Source organism: Stegodyphus dumicola, chromosome 10 (genome assembly GCF_044657685.1).
Source record: "Stegodyphus dumicola isolate Sdum_Otavi_A_Nest chromosome 10, ASM4465768v1".
Lineage (NCBI taxonomy): Eukaryota > Metazoa > Arthropoda > Arachnida > Araneae > Eresidae > Stegodyphus > Stegodyphus dumicola.
The window spans coordinates 114,090,833-114,112,549 of NC_140777.1; the positions used below are offsets into that span (position 1 = coordinate 114,090,833).

The 21,717-nt window shown below is 32.6% G+C and overlaps 1 protein-coding gene across 1 annotated transcript in view; it reads right to left on the reverse strand.

Annotated features, from left to right (window-relative positions):
- LOC118204023 (alkylglycerol monooxygenase-like) overlaps positions 1-21,717 on the reverse strand; it is a 121,882-nt gene that overhangs the window by 12,216 nt on the left and 87,949 nt on the right. The window contains exon 10 of the mRNA XM_085826097.1: positions 16,969-17,085. Within this exon, the coding sequence (XP_085682223.1) occupies positions 16,969-17,085 (117 nt within the window). The remainder of the gene's footprint in view (positions 1-16,968; positions 17,086-21,717) is intronic.

Here is a 21,717-nt window from a genome sequence, read left to right on the forward strand (position 1 = left end):
TTAAATAATTATTTTAGGTACTGTGAGTAAAGTTGTTTTGTCTAAATTAAGATAAGAATCTTACATGTATTTATTTAAATGAAATATTGATGTAAGCCTAAGTTACAAAATTATTTAAAAAAAATATGTTATTATATTGAATCGGGAGAAAAATATGCCAATGTAAAATTTACAATTAGGCTGAAACTCAAACTTAGATTAGCAGAAATTTTGGCATATATAACCATACATGTTTAAAACTATGCCAATTTAAGGTTGTTTTTTGATTAATTTTAAATAGCTGTTATTATAGTTATCTTAGAAGCAGTAGTACAGTTCTCTTAGTTAACATGCAGATAAAGAAATGATTAGAAACAAACAGGCATTTAAAGAAAAAAAAATCCCTGCAAATAAAAAAAGGAACTTTATGCTAAGAGTAGCGCACTTTATCTATTATTTTAAAATTGAGTAAGTACTATTAAATTTTGTAATGTTCAGTGTAAAATGCATACTGCAGTAACATTGTCTCTTCCAAATTATAGCTATCTTTCACACACAGCTCATTTTAAATGCTGGTTCTTCAAATTTAAAACGCTAATTTCTATGTTGTCAGTTGCATCTCCGCGCTCAGTGGCATCATTGCTACGTCATCACTCCTCACTGCATGTTTCAGGGGGAAACACTCTATGAGCTAGCCCTTCTCTTTAGTCCTGGTTTTATTACTTTAAGACAGTGGGAGGTGTACTATGTTAGATAATTGGATGCTCGTAAAAGCTAGTTTCGCTTGTTAGTTGGGGGGTCTATTTCTTTTTCTCACGTTATGAGTGCAGATGTTTTTCGGATTTCATTGTCAGATTTTCTGGTGTTTGATTCGTCATGGGTGTGTCGTTTTCTCAATTTAGATAACTTAAAATTCCGGGATTGGTAAGATTTAATTTTACGATGTTTTTTGAAAGCCTATGAACTCACAGAGGCGGAGAAACCGAGATTTCCTGGGTGCTTGCACCAGGCTAGAGTTCATTCTGATTCTGTTTCCTGATTCTTTCAAGCTAAGAGTAAGAAGAGGATTGGGGTACTTGACCCCTTGCGGGTCTTGTCTCGCGGAAGCCGGCTATTGCGTCGGATTTGGAGACATTTGAGTTGCGAAGATATAAGGTAGTAAAAGAAAAAGTTCGGTGCGGCTTTACCTCCTGCGGGGGGCTTGCGACTCGGTCTGAGGCGAGGTTTCTCGCCGCTTTCCCGCTGATGAGAATTTGTTCGCACGGAGAAAGTGCTCTACGCACAATTTGATTTTACCGTTTCATCGTGTATTTTGTGATCTTTGAATTGTCATGTTAGAGGCTTTCCAGTTAGAATTGTTCGTCATAGACAGGAGAGATTGGTTACAACTAAGAAGTTTGTGCTAAAAGTGCTCTACCCAAAATTTAGTTTCGCCGCTTCATCGTGTATTTTGGAGAACTTGAATAGTCATGTTTGAGACATTCCAGTTGAAGACATTTGTCATGAGATACAGATTTGTTCCAGAAGGAGGTATCATGCTTCCCTTGTTCCTGAGATCAATGGTATCAATTTACTTTTCAGAGTAAAAGTATGTTGTAGGATACTGATCAGTTATCCATTATTAAATTATATAATATATTCAAGAATTTAATAATGGATAACTGATCAGTATCCTACAACATATTTTTACTCTGAAAAGTAACACATAATGTCACACGCATTTACAGCTTACAAAAATTAATATACCTTAAGATGGAAAATAACACATATCTCATTCCAAAATTTACATACTCATATTAATTTGTAAGTTTACTATTTTTGACGTTCAAAAGCTCACTAATTAAGCCGGTAAAACAAATCTTTAAACCTTCCTTTACAGACTTTAAATTAATTAGTTATTATTCAAAATATTCTAATCATTTAGTAGTTTACATATATAAAATAAATAATTTCCGTTTAAGTAATTTGAAAAGATAGAGAGGTAGACAAATTTAAAAATCACTCACAGTTGGAAGACAGTTTTTCTGGATTGAAGAATCTTTAGTGTCCAATCCACTTGGAAATGAGCTAAAACAATTTTTTTTTCAAAACACTTTCAGAAGCGTCCATTGATTCAGGAACCGCCTTAAATATGTTCATTAAGTGAGAGACAATTTCCGAAAGAAAAGATCTTTAGTGTCCAATCTTTTTTCTGTCAAAACACTTTCAGAAGCGTCCATTGATCTCAGGAACAAGGGAAGCATGATACCTCCTTCTGGAACAAATCTGTATCTCATGACAAATTTCTTCAACTGGAATGTCTCAAACATGACTATTCAAGTTCTCCAAAATACACGATGAAGCGGCGAAACTAAATTTTGGGTAGAGCACTTTTGGCACAAACTTCTTAGTTGCAACCAATCTCTCCTGTCTATGACGAACAATTCTAACTGGAAAGCCTCCAACATGACAATTCAAAGATCACAAAATACACGATGAAACGGTAAAATCAAATTGTGCGTAGAGCACTTTCTCCGTGCGAACAAATTCTCATCAGCGGGAAAGCGGCGAGAAACCTCGCCTCAGACCGAGTCGCAAGCCCCCCGCAGGAGGTAAAGCCGCACCGAACTTTTTCTTTTACTACCTTACATCTTCGCAACTCAAATGTCTCCAAATCCGACGCAATAGCCGGCGCCCGCGAGAGCAAGACCCGCAAGGGGTCAAGCACCCCAGTCCTCTTCTTACTCTTAGCTTGAAAGAATCAGGAAACAGAATCAGAATGAACTCTAGCCTGGTGCAAGCACCCAGGAAATCTCGGTTTCTCCGCCTCTGTGAGTTCATAGGCTTTCAAAAAAAATCATAAAATTAAATCTTACCAATCCCGGAATTTTAAGTTATCTAAATTGAGAAAATGACACATCCATGACGAATCAAACACCAGAAAATCTGACAATGAAATCCGAAAAACATCTGCACTCATAACGTGAGAAAAAGAAATAGACCCCCCAACTAACGAGCGAAACTAGCTTTTACGAGCATCCAATTACCTAAATTAGTACACCTCCCACTGTCTTGAAGTAATAAAACTGCAAACTTTAACAAAGCGACAAGAAAGCGATTTCCGTTTCACACGCCAAGAGTTAAAATGGCGACACACGACTCCCAACTGCATCCATTGTTAAAAGGCCATAAACCAGATGGCTCCCGCAACCGTTTCCCGGCTTAGTTACAATTCCTACTCAAGAATAACAAGTTAAATAACACCTTAAGAGCTTAAGAATACTTTTTCCCAGATTAAAATACACATGAATACAAATAAAAATATTAGAATAACAATGACTTGAAACACATATTAATAACTGAAATTCGCGACATAACATAATGTTAAATAGAAAATTTTTATCCTGGTCACGGCACCAATTGTTATATAGAAAAAATTTATGTTTTTAATGCTTTAAACTTTAAACTTTTTTTTTCTTTGATTCATGGTGCCGGACAAAATTAACAAAACAAACAAAAAAAAAAAAAAAAAATTCAAAACATTCAAAATCTAATTCATGATATTCATATATCATATCGACATTCTTATAAACATTCGTATAGAAAATCAATCAATCAATCAATCGTATAGTGGTAGTACAATTTAACGTTTAAGGATTGCGTTGTGAGTAACCTATGTAAAAGGAAATATCAATAACTCCAAATTCAATTAAACTCCATGTTTCTTAAAAGCCTCCCGGCTCAAACAAAATGGAGGGACATGACAGACCACAGTAAATTATACGCTACATAAATACACAAATGCAATTAAGGTGCCGTGACCAGGATAAAAATTTTCTATTTAACATCCTCGTTTTATAAGATTTTAAAATCACGCGCTAAAATTTTCTGGACTTTCTCGAAATCAAAAGACATATTTACTTATTTAATGCACGCGCTCTTGTATTTTCAATTTTTCGGCTTAGCTTTCTTTTAATATTCGTCACGCGCTGCACTGCGCGAGAAATAAAACCATTTCATTTATAATTGAACTAACATTAGCTTTTTAAATACCAAATTCATAACAGTATATTAATGGACACGATATGATCAATTGACTATGGTCGAGAATATAATATTGAAACAATTATCTGCTGAACGTTTGTGCACATAACATTCTAAGCAGAGCTTCCGGTAAAATGGGAGAACGTAACAAAATAGAAGAAATTGAATAAAGTATTTTTACGAAAACCTGTTTGAATTTTTTTAAAATAACATTTTTACAAAAACGAAGCGGGTTAAATACTTACTATTTATTAAGTTGAGGTTCCTTTCAGAATACTACAGGAATGATTGGGGGAAATTTGACGGAACTCCGCCAACGTTCATGTTTCAATGGTACTCAGCGTTCATGATTGATAGGATATTACGCAAATAACGGAATAAGTATATTTGGTTACGTAAATTAAATTAGAATTCAAGGAGAAGAAACAGTCTCATATATAACAATATTTATCAGCGAATTTTAAATAATGCCATTTAGTTCAAACTTACCATAAAAACAGTCGGTTAAAACTTTTTTTTGGCAGAATCCGTATGGAAGACATCATCTATTTTCAATATTACTTTAACATACGCTTTTATTTATTTATTTATTTATTATTTTCTGAAGATAGTTTTCAATATTTCCTTGTTAAAATAGCCTCCACAGACACTTTCACAAAATTTGCCGACATTTTAAAGTTAATTTTGCGAAAGTCAGGGAACATTATGGTAGCGTTCAGAAAATGAAAAATCATCCATAATTCTCCAACTTCAGCTATTAGAGAATCAAATATTTTCTCTTGTTCAATATACAGCTGCAGTGTTAATTCTTCTAAATATGAATTCTATGTTGGCGAGCTGTTCTTCTTTGTCTTTTGCTTTGCCATTTGGCCTTAGTATAGAATCGTTCGGTTTTCTGGTCATTTTACCCAAATTTTGGATCTACACAATTGTACTTATGATTCATTGTGAAATATTCTAAACGGTCTTCTCTAATTTCAAGCTATAAGCGCACTAGCTATCCAAATATACTATATAGGTATTCTTACTATGAGGCGGAAGAACTTGCAAACCAAGCAGCTCAACTGCAAATAGTATCTTTGTTAACATCTCTTGGCCGCGCTCATATCTAAAGTACAAATTGAAGAAAACAGTATTGGACAACTAGGCAACAAGAATGGGACTCCACACGAGAAAGCGAATTGACGGAAAAAAGAGAGGCGAATTGACGATTCCTTCCAAAATGTTTCAAAGGAATTAACAAGTTCCAACCCATTTCTTACCCAATATGTAACAGATTATAGTCCCTTTATATATTTCTTCTATTTTTATATTTCCTCTTCTAACTTTTGCATAACGTGGGAAACAGGGAGACTCAGACCACTACGTCTTCCAGTGCCCAATGACCAAGGAATTTTCTCTAAAACACCCTCAAAAACACTGAGTGGATATTTAAAAGAGTTGTCATTAAAACTCCAGCCTAAACCAACACAATCAGCAAATCATGAACAGACTATCAAGTACGCACAAATTTCTCTCAAGTAACATAAAAAGAACATTAAACTACTATTACTAATAGCATTATTAACCTGCTACAATAGTTTTTAAATGAAATATGGTTTTAGAACTGCATTTATTATCGCATTTTATTATATTTATTATTAATTATATTAAGGTCGTGTTATTTATTCAAAACTATTTGTAATAGGACAGTGTTTAAGATTATAATTAGGACGGTATTACATTGATTTAGTACAAAACTTTATGTATTATTGTACAAATATGAACGAATCAACTTGATCAATGCACTAAGTAATATTGCAACAAGAGAGTCAAGGCGCTCGGTCGAATGCTCAGTGGGGATACTCGCAGCAATCGCTGGGTGCTCAAGATGGCTAGTGGATAAAGGCGTTAACCTAGAAACCAGCTGGAGAAGGACTGGTGCCTCTCTCACTTTTCTCTTTGTAACAAGCAATTTAAAATTCGTATTTTGAACTCCAAAGAAATAAATTTTCTTTTAAAAGTTGTTTTCTTACTTCCAGACATAATTCGGAAATAAAATATGATTTCGGAATTCTTACTTCTAAAAATGACAAAGCAAACTAGTAACACATACGAAAAATTTCTTTAGAAAGTTCCTTCCAAAAATTACAATTAAGTAATTTATGCAATCTACCAACTCAATATTTGGAACATACGATATATTCTGCGTAAATGATAGGCTTGACTCAATTTCAGAACAATTTCGATGTGAGAAAATATATATATTCCCAGAACATTTTTTGGGGGGGTGTAAATATATTGGTTATTATTATTATTACTACACACGATGACAAAGTTAACCTTATTTTATAAATGTTTAAAATAAAAATTGTGTTATTGAAATATGTACATACATAAAAATGTTTGAAAAAGTGTGTTTTACGAAAACTGAATTAACGCCGCTACAATAAAACCGTGTTGCCATGCTATACTAGAGCATTCACAATTTTCTTATCGTGAGAGAGCTAAAACTGTAGTTGAAAAAGAATACCTGTACTTCCTTCGCGTACGTGTATCCTTTCACCATCTCATTTAGTATTTTGGACCTAATGGCCGGTATTTGCACAGGGAAAAATTTTTTCGTTTTCCTGCAGACTCCTCCCCAGACCCATTCCAAATTTCTGCGTTTATTTCCCTTTTGCCTGACGAACAGACTTTCGTCAATCTCGATGATTTTTTTCAAGTGCACTAATTTCACCTTTCGAGTGGTTTTTTTAAAAAAGCAATAAACTTGTATCATATACTCGTTCCATTCAATCGCTCTGTTTTCATCTATATTTAACTGTTTGGGTGGAACAACCAGATGGACGTTAGCTCTTCACCCCAACCGTACATGTAAGGAAAGCAATAAGGAAAATTAATCCTGGACCTATGAAATCAACTATCGACATGAACACACTTTTCTCTCTGTAGTATTCTTCATTACATCTCCAAATGCTTTCCAGAAAGTAATTTAATTTGGTGATTATTTTTGCACTTTCGCTTAGTACTCAAAATTTCAAGCTACGGCACCGAAGTTCACGCTTTCTGTCAGCAGCACCAGCCAAGAGTATCGCCCTTTACAGCGCCTTCTATTCGTAAACTTCGCTCTTTTTATATTTAGCTGAGTAGAACAAGGAGGGATTAGTTCACAATATAGAGGAACCTCGAGATACGAGCATCTCTATATACGAGAAATTCGAGATACGAGGAAAGTATGAGCGAAACATTTGTTTTTAAATACGAGCATTGACTCGAGTAACGAGCCAGGTTGTGGGTATGCGTGGCACGTTTCCTGATCCGGCTGGACTCGGGGAATCCCCTCGTCAGATCACTCAGTGTTCTTTGATATACGTGTTTGTACGCTTGTGAGTTAATTGGTTTTTACATTTAACGTGAAAATAATTATTCCGCAATGCCTCTCCAAGAAGATTGTTGGGTCAGATAGTGCTGCAAAGAAAAAGAAGGAAGCCATGGCCGTTGAAAGTAAGAAATGAATCATAGATAAACATAAGCGTGGTGTAAGAGTGACGGAATTGGTGAAGACTTACGGCAGTTCCACATCCATGATCTGCACTGTTCTGAAGAAGAAGGAAGAAATTAAAAAATTTGATATGGCCAAAGGAGTTACTGTTATAATTAAAAGAACCGCCCCAAACTCCTAGATGTTGAGAAGTTGTTGTTGGTTTGGATTAACGAGAAGCAATTAAAGGGCGATTCAATGTCGGAAGCTATCATTTGCACTGAGAATCTGTACTTGGACCTTCTCTGAAAAACACCAGGTATTATTTACCAGTGTTATTGATTAGGAAAATTGATTTATATGTTGATACTTTTGGAGATGGGGGAAGGATTAATTGGATTTCCATTATTTTCAGTGGGGAAGTCAGTAGATACGAGAAATTAGCTATACGAGCTCAATGCTGGAACAAATTAAACTCGTATCTCGAGGTTCTACTGCACCAATTATAGATGGCGTCTCCAGATTCAGCAAGGTTTAAAAACAACCTGCTAGGACCTCACTACCAATCGACACCTATGTAACTTACACCATGATTTAAAAAAACCCAAGGATTTATGTGCAATTTGGAGAAGAGAAAATACTTTTTATTCATTCTTTTGTTATTTGCTTTCGCTGTTCGTGCGGAACATCGCCTTTAAGGATATTAACTCGAGCATCGATGAGACTGAAACCTTCATTTATATTTTTACCTGCAGGCTTAAGATCAGAGTCTTCCGTTCTACAAGGGCGCTTTGGTTATGTTCCAGAAAATCATCGAGCCTTGAATTCCTGATTCAGGGAATTCAGTAGTTTAACAGCATTTTAAACATCAAATTCCAAATTAAATTGCTCTCTTAAAAAAAAATATAATAACGACCTCGTGTATTAAAGTAGAAACGATATAGGCTCGTTCCATGACGTAGCAAAGACATTGCAGACTGACCCGGGATATATTAATCTAAATTAAATGCATCTAATAGCATATAAATTTAACACAACTTGTAAAATGTTAAATTTATTCAATACTGAAAAAAAGTATGCTAAATTATTCCTAAAAATTTCATTAAAATAACGAATATTTAAAATTTGTCTTTTTACAGATATTACAGTAAAAGATTAAAAAAATCAATAATCCATAAAGTAAGTTATTAATTTTTGCATTTTAAATATTTAAAAAAATCAAATTTCTTAAGTATGAATGAAATGCATATCTGATTTTCTGTATACATAAATTGATACTGTTAATGATACATATAAGCGCGAAAGCTTAACAAATATATGCAAATTAAAATTTTTATTAATAAGTTTTATGCCAAAAGCATAAACATATTGTTATACATCCTCTATATTTTGAAAAATGTTTCTTGCTGAAAATATCACAGCTTTGGGGAGTGCCTTTTGTGAGGTACTTTCTAAAACTGTTTTCATACTCGCATTGCAAACGGAAAAAATCTGATGTGTAAACCACATGACTCCTTTGTACGGAATATTAAATTATACACAATTTTTTCCTGTATTTCATTTAAATTTATTTCCTCGAATTTAATTAGAGATATATTTCTCATTCGATTAATTCAAATCTCACTTCGCACCAAGGCAAAAATACATAAAAACTCAAAATATCGTCATTGAAAATTAAAAGGTATAGAAAAACATAAGACAGTAAATACAGTTAAAACAATTCAAAAACTATATTTACAATTAAAATTAGAGTTTCTGCACAAAAACAAGCAATGCGCCCAGCAGGCAAGAAGGCAGATGTTTTGATGCACAAAACTAAAAGTTTCTAATTGCAAGACACTGAAAGTGCAAAATGACTTAATTCACTATTTTGCTAAGCATCAAATGTAAACAAATATGGCTGCTATGGTAAGAAAAATTAGGCTTAACCGCCCTTAAACAACTTTTAAATTGTTAATAATTCTACAACTATTGCATGCAGATTAATTAAAGGCATAAAAGCCTTAACCGGAAGATAAGAAAAACATAACACTTTTAAAGCAAAAATGCACAATTTACCAACATATAAGAATTAAAAAAATACTGAGCTCACTGAGCCGAATAGCAGAGTATATATATATATATATATACTTTTGGTGCTGCCGATTCCAACGAAAACAACTACATGTTATAGCAGTCCTATATACAAAATTGTAACGTTCCTTTCTGAAACTACTCATTTTTGAGTTATGCGAGATACATACAGACGCCACGAAAAAATCTCTTCGGAATCCATTTTAAATCAGTTTTATAATTCGTTTGGAGAAAGAGTCCTTTATTCTGTTCTTACGTACAGATGTCACGCAAAAACATCGCTGCATTCGATAGCGGTAAAAATGGATTATTTTTTCCCTGAAATATGATACCCGGAATTTTTCTCTATTACAATACTTCTTTACTTCGTACAAGGAAGTAAAAAGGTTGAAATAAATTAAGTTTCAAAAACAAATCAAGAGTTAAAAGAATGTGATTTAAATTTTACTTTAAAATCCCTTTTAGTGTGCATTTTTAAAGTTTAAATTTACACATTTTTTAAAAAACTTTATTGCAATGTAAAATTTAGCTCAGAATTTCGTATATTTTTGTTATTAATTAACTCATTGTCCTGATGAAATACCTTTAGAAATACTTTCGGATATACTTCATTTGCGTTAGTTATTTTATATCATAGGGAGCAAATATAGGGTGCGGCCAAAAGACAGGCAGGATTTCAAATAGTGGTTGCGCAACACTGTGCACGCGGTCGCGTTAGGTAGACAGATGTATGCAATTGTCAGTTATCGACATGGCTTGGAGTGGAGTGCATTGTGCTTTCGTTGTCGAGGAGTTTATTAGAAATGGGGAATTTGTAATAGCGTGCCTTCCGTAATCAGTTTGATGTTTGTCGGCATGGCGCGGGTTCCGGATGGAAGAACAATTCGTTGGTGGGTTTTACACTTCAAGGAAACAAGTTCTGCGCTTAAACGAAAATCTACTGGTCGACCAAGGAAAGAGTTTCCGTACAACAGGTCTCCAAGGCGTTCAGCTCGTAATCATGCAGCTGTTTGGGGAATTTCCGATAGAAGTGTTCGGAGAATTTTACACAACTCACTCCAAATGCATCTGTACAAAATGATGGTAGTGCAGGAATTAAGTGAAAGAGATTTTGAAAACCGGACAAATTCAAACGGGATATTCTTCAAAACATTCTCCGAGGCGCTGTATTCATGTCTAGCGATGAAGCTCACTTTCAGCTATCGGGTACCGTAAAATAAGCAAAATTTCCGTTTCTGGTCGTCAAATAATCCACAGGAACTTCATGGGAGACCACTTCACAGTCCAAAGGTTACCATCTAATGTGCAATACCTGAGTTCGGCGTGTGGGGTCCTTACATTTTCGAAGAAGATGGAATAACGGTAACAGTCAATAGAAAAAATCGATTTCGATATGCTGATAGGAGATCGATATTTTGATATACTTAAGAATTTCCTACGTCCAAAAGTTAACAAGTTGAACGATAATCACCGAAAACATCTTTGGTTCCAGCAGGATGGTGCTACATCGCACACCACGCGTCTTTCACTTAATCTTCTTCAAGAAATGTTCCCAAACAAAGTGGTGTCTTTACGGGGTAATCTCGGCTGGCCGCCGCGTTCGCCTGATTTGTCGCCTTGCGACTTTTTTTCTTTGGGGTTACCTCAAATCGAGAGTTTTTACACATCGTCCGCGGACTTTGGAAGAATTAAAGGCAGCCATAAGACAAGAAATTGCCGCAATTCTCCAAGAAACGATCCATGGGGTAATGACGCACTTCCGTGAGAACCTACAAGAGTTCATCGACAATAATGGCCGTCATTTAAAAGATATTATTTAAAAAAAAAAATAACGTTCCTAAATGGCATGAAATGTAGATTTAAAAAAAAAATTAAAAATTTTGCTTTATGTGGTTTGGTTTTTATTGACATCCCAAATAGTACCTATCATTTTGCGATTTTAAAAATGCTACTTTTCCAACTGTTAAATTAATTCCTAATGCGTACATTTCGCTAAATAGAGCGCCCTCAGATTTAAACTAATTATTATCACGCTTTTACACTTAGCAGTAAAAATAATGGTAGAGATATTTCTGCCGAAAGTAGCATTAATGTTGAACATTTAATGTATGATATTTAAATTAGGACCGCGAAAGTTTGAAATAGCGAGCATGTACGTGCTCTTGAACAGCCGATCAAGAAGGACCGAGGTCTTGAAGTTCAAAAGAAGATGTCGTTAACTGCTTTTTTTAATAAAAAGGAAATGAAGTTTTTAATTATTCTGCATAAAAGATTTTATTTGTTATCAATTTTATAGCTGTTTTTATAATATGTTTATACCTTTATAGTTTTTTTATACCTTTAGCTTTTTTATAATATGTTTCATTTTATGACTTTATCGCCTTCGGATGTTTTACGTTCATGCCATATAATAAGACATGAACATTGTGTTTTGGCATCTAATAAGACATTTGTGTTTTGCTGATGGATTTTGATCAATGCATTGCTAACGGTAAAATATGCTGACGATACTTAATTTCTGACGTAGTTGTTTATGTTATGTATAAAAAAGAACTTCTTAATTCGATAAATTGTTGCATGGACAAATTATTTAAATGAAAGATTGAATTGTTCTGTTCGAAGTACAGTTCGTTATTCTATCAAAATGAAGTTGTGTTTTGACTGAATCAAGTTTTTACTTCATTGTACGAGGAAAAAAGGAAGTATTGTAAACGAGAAAAGTTTCAGGCAGCATATTTCAACGAAAATATCCATTTTGACAGCTATCGAATGCAATTTAACGATGTTTTTGCGTGACATCTGTACGTAAGGACAGAATAAAAGACTCTTTTCCTCCAAGAAAATTATAAAACTGCTTTAAAATGAATTCTGAAGAGAATATTTCGTGGTGTCTGTACGTACGTACGTATGTATCTCGCATAACTCAAAAACGAGTTTTGAGTTATGCGAGATACATATAACGCAATTACGTTCGCATAACTCAAATCGTTGAAATTTTGTATATAGGACTGCTATAACATGTAGATGTGCACCTCGTATTTTGGTTGCAATCGGCCGCACCAAACGTATATATATTGTATATATATATATCCACTTCGTTACCCGGCTCGGTGATCTCAGTTTCTATACTCTTATATGTTTGTAAAGTGTGCATTTTTTGCTTTAAAAATGATTGAATTATGTTGTTCTTATCTTCGGTTAAGATTTTATGCCTTTAGGAAATCTGCAAGCAATATTTGTGGAATTATCAACAATTTAAAATCTGTTTAAGTGCGGTTAAGCCTAATGTTTAACTAACATGGGGGCATGGGGGACATGTTTGTTTACATTTGAAACAGCAGAATAGTAGATTTGTTGCTAATCTACTAGAGAGACTAAGCGTTTCAAGAAGAAATATAACGCCTTCATTTATTATTGCAAATTAAATCATGCTTAATCATTTCTGGAACTTTTTCGAGGAAATAAGTGTTTAAAATTTATTTCGTAATTTTTAATATAGATATTGTCAGTTTTTATCTATTTTTGCCTTGTCGCGAAGTGAGAAATGAAATAATTGAATGATAAATACTGAATCGTCTTTGAAAACTGTTTCTTTTTTATTTTGTTTTGCTTAATGTCTTTTATACATCGTTCTAGATTTATTATAGTATTTGAAGAGAACATGTGGCAACGATTAGATAATTCTTCAAATGATATAAATTTCGTGCATTCTGAGTTATAATATGATGACCGGTTCGAGTCCCGATATAATTGTTTACGCACATATACCTGTACAAAATTGTTTCTCTTTTTGCAACTTATTTTTATGCTCTTTACTGCATTTATGCCAAATGGAATTTGCCTTATATATTATTATATATATTTATTAACAAGAAACTATCTCAAGGAAAATCTACTTCTGCAAAGTTATGTCACTGCTTTACCATGGCATCAGATGGCGGCACATGAACGTCACTCCAAAGATACGCCATTACTGAAGATTATATTGAAATCAACGGATGGTGTCGTACTTCTTTCTCTTGTGAGATCCGCACCCAGTGCGTTAAAACTTTCCGCTTTTTCGGATTTTTTTTTCTCATCTTTATGCCATTAGGAGCTTAAGAAATATAGACTGGTTAAGGCCTCAACAGGCCGCATGCCTTTTTACACGAATGATGATATGTGATCTGTGTTATAATGTGAAAGAAATATAACGCTGTTAAGTGAGCCTGAAGACAGTGTACATTAATGCTTGTTATATTAGTTATATGTGATAAATATGAATTCTCGTTTTGCTGCTTATAACTGAAATCTAAAAGATTTATCAAAAAACGTGCTGATGAAGATTTATCCATATCAATGAAATATATTAATTATGTTTCTAAAGTTTACAAATTGCAAATTTAATTTTATATGGTTTTTACTTTAATTGATAAAATGTATCATAATAAAGGAAAATTTTATTTTGTAAAGTATGAATAGAAGATTTTTTATTTAGAAATTGTCTTAATGAATTTTGGATTGAATAAATGGCTTATAGAAAATTTGAAACGTTGAACTACTTTGAAGTTTGTAATAGCCTTTAACTTCGCATAATAGCAGCATTAATGGTTACTCATTTACACAAAAATTCAATAGATTTTATTCAATTAAAAGTTATTCCTTCACGTGAGAATTCAATAGAAAGTAATTTTACGCAATATTTCTGTTAAAAAGATTAATGTGAATTTACGCCGGTGGGAAAAAAAAAAAAAAATAGCGACAACTACGTCGCGAGCGTACTCGTGTGGGCAGGCCTTTAAGAACGTACTGCGAAGGGGAAAAGCAGAAACGGAATAGCCTATTCTGTTGTTAATTAACACTGTTATTTATATAGCATGATATGTGAATATAAATTACAGAAATTAATTAAAAAAATTTGGAATTCGATAGCTTTTTTGTTATCAAAGGAATATTTTTTATGTGTCATTAATTAATGAAAATCTGTTACGTCTTGAAAAGGATAAAAATTGTCAATTTATATAAAGTTCATGTAGAAGCGGGTAATTAAAATAATAAATGCCCCTCCTAGACGGCATAGTGGTTAGCGGAGCCGATTTGCGATTGCGAAAGGCCAGGTTCGAAAATAGTCTGTTCTCTCATAGGAGGTAACAGCGATCGGCTATTAGGTGCCTCCATAATAAAATGACCACGGCTTCTGGCCTTAGTTTCGGCGAAAGCCTAAAAAGGGCTGCCATTAAAAAAATAATGAATGTTGTAGAAAATTCGTATGAGAAAGCATCGGAGAAAAGGACAGTGAATTTGAATAACAGTTAAAATGAAGTGTTTGAGGAAATGAAAAATATTTAAATCTCAACATGTACAAGCAAAACAATGTATGTTCAGCAGAAACAAATACTGATATTTTGCTATACTTTGATTTATCAGGAGAACAGTTTTATGTAATTTTGTAGACAAAACTTCAAGTTTAACATATGTAATAATTTACAAAATTTTTCATAACAGATAGTTTAAAGAAAGAGAACTCATGCAAAATCCATTTTCTAAACTTAATAAGCATTTCATATGTAGAAATAATTAAAATTAAGCAATAAACACTTAGTCATAATGATGCTTATATTATTACGTCAATTAAAAGCAGAAAGATCTGAACATATCTGAAACTTTTATTTAAGTTCTTTATTTTATAAGCCATTCTTACCTAATTCACATTTTATTAAAATAATTTTATATTAAATATACCTTTTATTAATATGTTCCGAATAACAAGTAAGTAGATATATGTCAGAATTTAGAAAAACAATGAATTAAAATGTTAAATAACATTTTAATAAACGCAACGGTTGAGTAAAACGGAATAAAGACCTTATTGCAACGATCCCCAAAAGTAAATTACAGAACTAATAAGGTATTAGTTTTGTAGTTTCCTTTATAAAGCGCGAAATTGCAGAAAATGTAGACTTTTATTAGTTAGTAGTTAAAAAAACGTAGACCCTTAAGTAACGCCTTATTAGGCGTCACTAAAGCGTCGCTATTACAACGTCGTTACATAATCCAAACACTATCTAACTTAAGCTATCCAAACGTTATTCCGAACAGTAGGTTTATCACACTTAACGAAACAGCTTATGGCGTGAATTTCTTAAAGATTTAGGACATTTGAGGTCATGATGTAACAGTTGTTTCCCATCTTGTCAAGCATAAAGAGGCTTAACGGATCGATGATACAAATCGAGAAATCGTAAGCCAGTGTATTATGATATAAGCGTTTTTCTATTTGTCAATGCTTGAGTTTTCAAAGATTCAGGCGCCTTAATGGCTGACTGGTTTAAAAGGACTTATGACATAGTTGTTTTCATTTCGCGAAGGCGTAAATATTTCTGAGATTCAGAAGACTTACGATCTGGATGACGTAAATAGAAAAACTGTAAGCTGGTGGTGTTATGATAGATACAGTTGTTTTACTTTTAAAAGTCGTCTATTCCTTTAATACTTAAGTTCAAGCTGACGTAAATAAGGCTAGATAGATCAGTGTTTTCTGGTGTAATTTAAAAAAAAAATTCAAGGAGAATTTATGTAAGTTTCATGGTATATGTAAAGAATAACTACATTATGGGCATCAGTTATTGATACCATGGGCCAAGCTGTAATAACATTGAATATTACGATTCATGGAAGACTACATACAGTTCTGTGTGGACTTTGGTTTTTTTATTAATTTTGTTTTATTTTTTTTCCTATTTAATTAAAATAAGATAGCTTTTGTCAGAAGATATTCGCAAAAATCCCTCTACACATAATCCATATCTTGTACCATATAATAATAATATAATAATATATTCAAGTTGCATCTTATAGGATTCTGGATCATTTGTAACTGTCATCTTTAGGATTCTGGGGCTTACAGGATTGCATTCTTACAGGATTCTGGACCACGGATTAGTACAATAATAAAAAAGAATAATTAAATATTAATAAATAAAATAATCAAAATGAAAAGTTAAAAAATTAAAGACCTCAAACGAACTTAAAAATTTTTTAATGAATTTCAAGTACTTTGTATTCTAAATTAGCTTTACATTCCAATACTTTAAAAAGATGCATTGACAGCAAATGATATTGCCTTAAATATTTCAATCTGAGTTCCATTGCGAGTCTCTTTTTACACTTTTTGCATAAAATTTACGGAAACTGAGCTTAAAGAGTAATATTGAAAGAAATTTAATGGAATATAAATACAGTGTTTGAATTTTATGCAGAAAGACTTTAAAAAAAGTGAACATTTTAAATACCGCACACAGCAGCATTTATTATTACATTTTTTTTGGTTTGATAATATAGCAGTTTTGGATAAAAGAAGACAGAAATGCTTAGAGGTATTTTTAGCTTTTTTTAAAATCAATATTTATGTATGAATAAAATTATATTTTAAATACATAATTTAAACTTACCAGACTTCTTGTAGTTATTTCTGCATAAGCAAGAAGAAGCACACCAAGATGTAAAACTGCATAAAGCTTATAAGTGAGGGGAACATGTGGATCATACTTCACATCAGGAGCTTTCGCCTGAAATAAATCAGTGAATCATGTTATCATACCTTATATAAAATTATACATAATATCTTGTTTTAAGATACTTTGCTCAGTAAATATCAAAAGTTTTAAAAATAAAATACGTGATTTAGAAGAAAAATTATTTTGCTAGCCTCAATAAGAAGTTATTTAAAAAACGAATTATTTTTTTTATCATTATTCATTTATGTGTGTGATTAAAAGGCATTCGCTATGTTTGGTGCTCTTTGGTAGCATAAACTGGTATCCAAAGTCCGAATAGACTTTAGAAAATTATCGCTCGTCTGAAGATAAAGACAAAGACTTGGTAATGTTACAAAATAACCTTTTTTAATAAATTAAAAACCTTGAATATAAATGCATGGCTCGTGCGTGACAATAATCATCCAACCACTTGAATACAAAGCCGAAGAATTTCATGCTATTAGAGCTTGCAAAACTTAGTAACGGGGCCTCGAGAAGCAGAAACGCGCTCTGCCTTACATGATACTTTGATACTTGGTTGGTATACTGGCTTTCAGCAGGTGATAATATTTCCTACTCTTGCCAGTTATTGAAATTCCCTTAGGGCCTGACTTGTGGTGCATCCGTATAGAATATTCTCCAAAAGATGTAAGTACCTGACAGGGAGAGAAGAGATTGAAGCACTTTGCTTCTAAAATTGAAGACCGGGCAGGTCTGGAGACTGGACGGTGTCGATGCTGGTGGTCTTTCAGAATTCACGCATTTGCAAAGGTACAATATCAGACTGGAGCTGCCTTACAATCCGAAAACATCATCTTAAATACTTTTAACCTGATTTGCATTCTGGTAGGGAAACGGAAAGAAAAAATGACAGCAGAGATCTTAAACATAAAGTAACTGGTTATGTGAAATTACAGTAACCTTACAATCTTCAAGGAAATTTCAAGGAAGTTTCGCCAAAGGTTTTTCCGAAACTAGAATAGGAATAATTTTTAAAGTCATTTTCGAGAAATCTGTTCAGGTTTGACAGATGCTTTTTTTTTTTTGTTAAGTTAAAAGGACTGTCAGTCTACGTTATTCCACTTTTCATTCGAGTCTCTTGTCATTCGAAAAAAAGCGTAAGATATTATTCTTTCATATTTAATCTGTCTTTTATTAATTATCAAACTACACTATTTAAAAGCAGTAGATGCAGTTTTTAACAATATATATATATATTTTTTTACTTTTCTAATGAGTGATTTAAATAAAAATGCACTTACTTCATGATATATCTAAATAATACAGTGAACACTTTTATGGAATTACATTGTATATTTTTTCCCTTTTTAAATATATAGAAGATATGTATTGTTTCTGTTTTAGTCAAAATGCTTATTCGTCTAATAGCCTATGAAGTGTTTCGCTATTCCACCTGGGACATGGCTATAAATAATCTGCTCCGATAAACCATATTAAACTGCAAAAAAAGATCTTACGGGTGATCATCACAATCGGATTTTATTTGTTTCACATTAATTTTATGGAGCAGAATAAATTTACTTGATTACCTCTGTAATTTGTTTTCACGTTAAAAGATTTATACAATGACTATGAAGATGGACTTTTTAACTTTGAAATAAAAAAAAAAAAAGAGTCATACTTTGCAGGACCGTATTTCTTGAATTGTCGGCGAAATATTCAAGAACTAGAATAGCATTTAAACGAGAATACACTGTAAAGGATTAATGAAAATCATAAAAACACGATTCAGATCCTTTCCTACAAACGTTTTCACTCAAATTCCTCAAAACATTTAAATGATATTCTTCGTTAACAGTCGAGTAGAAACTCATGAATCATTCCAACATTTGAAGAGAACAGTGAACAATATTTTGACCAATTTTCACGTGGTCTTCTTAATCTTGTTTCACTTTTGCAATGCCATTCACTTCTTTTTTGAAATGTTTGTCTATGAAAGATGTAGAGCATTATTTCATCTCTGAATAAAATGCATTTTAAGAAGGTTTCGCTTTGAGGAATCATGTTCCGAGCCACTCATCACTGCCGTTTTTAGAATAGCAATATGTCACAGGCCTAAAAGGTACCTTAAAATTGCTTGACGAGATTCCAATGATACAAGAAATTGTTCGACAATCTCAGCGATTGTTAAAGTACGATCATAAGTATGAAATCTGTCACCTTATAGGTGTTGTACTCATTATTTATAGTAGTTTGTCCAGCAAAGAGTGACTTATTTTTGAAGAAATTCTCTGCCTTGCTTAAATCACTTATATTATTCCAAAATTCTTACTTTTGATAACATGATATCCTCAAAGAATTTTCCGAGGCCAACTAAATTGTTTCCGAAATGAAATTTGTAGTAGAAGTTTTATTTTATTTCAAAAACAATTTAAATTGAATTCGCCATTTTGAGAAATCGACAAAAGGAAAAAATGTTTACTCATTGAATTCGTGAACAAATGGTAAGAGGAAATGGATTATGGATTGTTTCTAGTTGTTTCAGAAAGTTGTAATAATGTTTTTTAACTCTGCAGAGGATTTCTTAAATGAATCCTTCGTAATATTTATTGACATAACATTTCTAGTAATATAAGTTGAATTTTAAAGATGTTTTCTAAGACAGAAGAAGCATTTTCAGACCAACATAAGGAAAATAAATCATTTGGATGATTTGAAGTCAAAACGGTCTTTAAAGTGAACAAAATTGTCCAAAGGAAGGAAAATAAATCGTTTCATTTTTCTGAAGCAAATTGGTCTTTGAAATTAATAAGATTTTTTTCCCTTTCTTACGTAATAATCGAGGCAATGGAGAGTAAATAATATAAATTCTCCCCCTAATTTCTTTCCTAGTGACAGAGAAAAGTAATGCGCATTTTCCCATAAAATGTTAGAATAAAGGTCTTGTCTTTCAAAATAATGAGCTATCTAATTATCAGATATCTTCTTGAAGTACACTGCGGGAAAAAAAAAGGGGGGGACAGTTTTATATCTCTCGTTCTACTGGGCCGCTTGACGAAATTTAAACTGCGTTTTTCATGTCTCGAAAGCGCGACTTAGGATATATATTAGATTTATATATAGCGTTGTTCTAATATAGGTATTTTGACACAAAATCGGACTTTTTCTGATATGGCATGCCAAGCTTTTTCCATATTTAGAATCTACGACTGAAATTATGCCTAAATAAACTGTGTAAAATTTGGTACGGAATTTAAGGAGAAAATCTACTTTAAGATAATGTTAAAAATTTTATAGGTTATAATTCAAAATTGTTTTCGAAAAATTTATAAAAATTATTTAAAAATACAAATTTTAAAGATAAATCAGAAATAATTCTATTTGAAATGAAACTAAATTTCGGAATGTGAAAGGAAGACTGAAATAAGTTTAATACAAAAAAGAGACAAACAAATATCTGCCAAATTTAATTAACACCTAGGAGCTAAAATTTTGAGAGCTAATTTTTTAAAATGTACTCATGCGAGTTTTACAGAACTGTGGCAGTCTGGCATAATTTGAGTCGTAGAATCGAAATATGGAAAAAAATTGGCATGTCAGTTCAGAAAAATTACGGTTATGTGTCAAAACATCTGTATTAGAAAAGTGCTGTATATAAATCTCATACATATCCTAAGTAGCGCTTTCGAGGCATGAAAACCTTCGTAAAACTCTATCATTTGAATTCCGGCTGGAGCAATAACTCGCTTCTCGTTCTAGTAGGGTCAGAAAGACATTGATTTAAGCTTCTACAAGTAAAACCCTACATAATAATGCAGGCCCATGAAATAAAAAAATCATTTTCATATTTAATTATATATTTAGAATGTAAGAGAATACATAAAAGTTTAACTTCGAATTAGGATGAACATTAAGAAATTCGAGCTGTATATGGATATCTGTAATTCCTTTCCATGTGAAAAATAAAATATTTTATTTTAGGAAAAGGCAAAATATTTTCAAATACTTACAACAGATAAATGTTCTAACTTAAGAATAAAAAATAATATCTAGCATATGTCCTCTTGTTCTACAGCACCGTAATCTCTTGATGAAATTCATACATATCTGCCTATCGAAATGGCTAATAACATGTTAAGTTTTCTCTTTTAAGTTCTTTATTTTCATTGTTTACGTTCGGATTCTTGGGTCTTGAAATAACACTTATCATACATAATAGCGATGGTTTCAACAAACCGGCTACATCGAGGGCATAGTGATTTAATATGTGTTGTCTACACATAATACTCACTATTACTGTAATGAGATTTCACAATCAATACTCGCGTTTCCTTTGTGTAGCGATTTAAGTCGATACCATTTCAAATTATAACTTTATTTTTTTGTATGACTTACGCGCAAAACAAAAGCTGATTTTCGAATCTAGAACTTTTATCGACCTCTGAAATCTGACAGGTCCGTAAGCGATATTTTAAGAATAAATGTTCATAATGTAGTTTTTATTTGATAAATTTCCGATCAAAACTTTAGCTGCCAGTATAAAAGTAATTATACATTGGGTGACCAATTCATTATTTCAGTATTTCTCTTGTCCACCTTTTGTCTTTAATACAGCGTTTATTCTCCTTCGCATTAACTATACGAGATGTTAACAGATCATGCTTGATGAATAGTATTTTCCAGTAACGTTAGATTGGATGG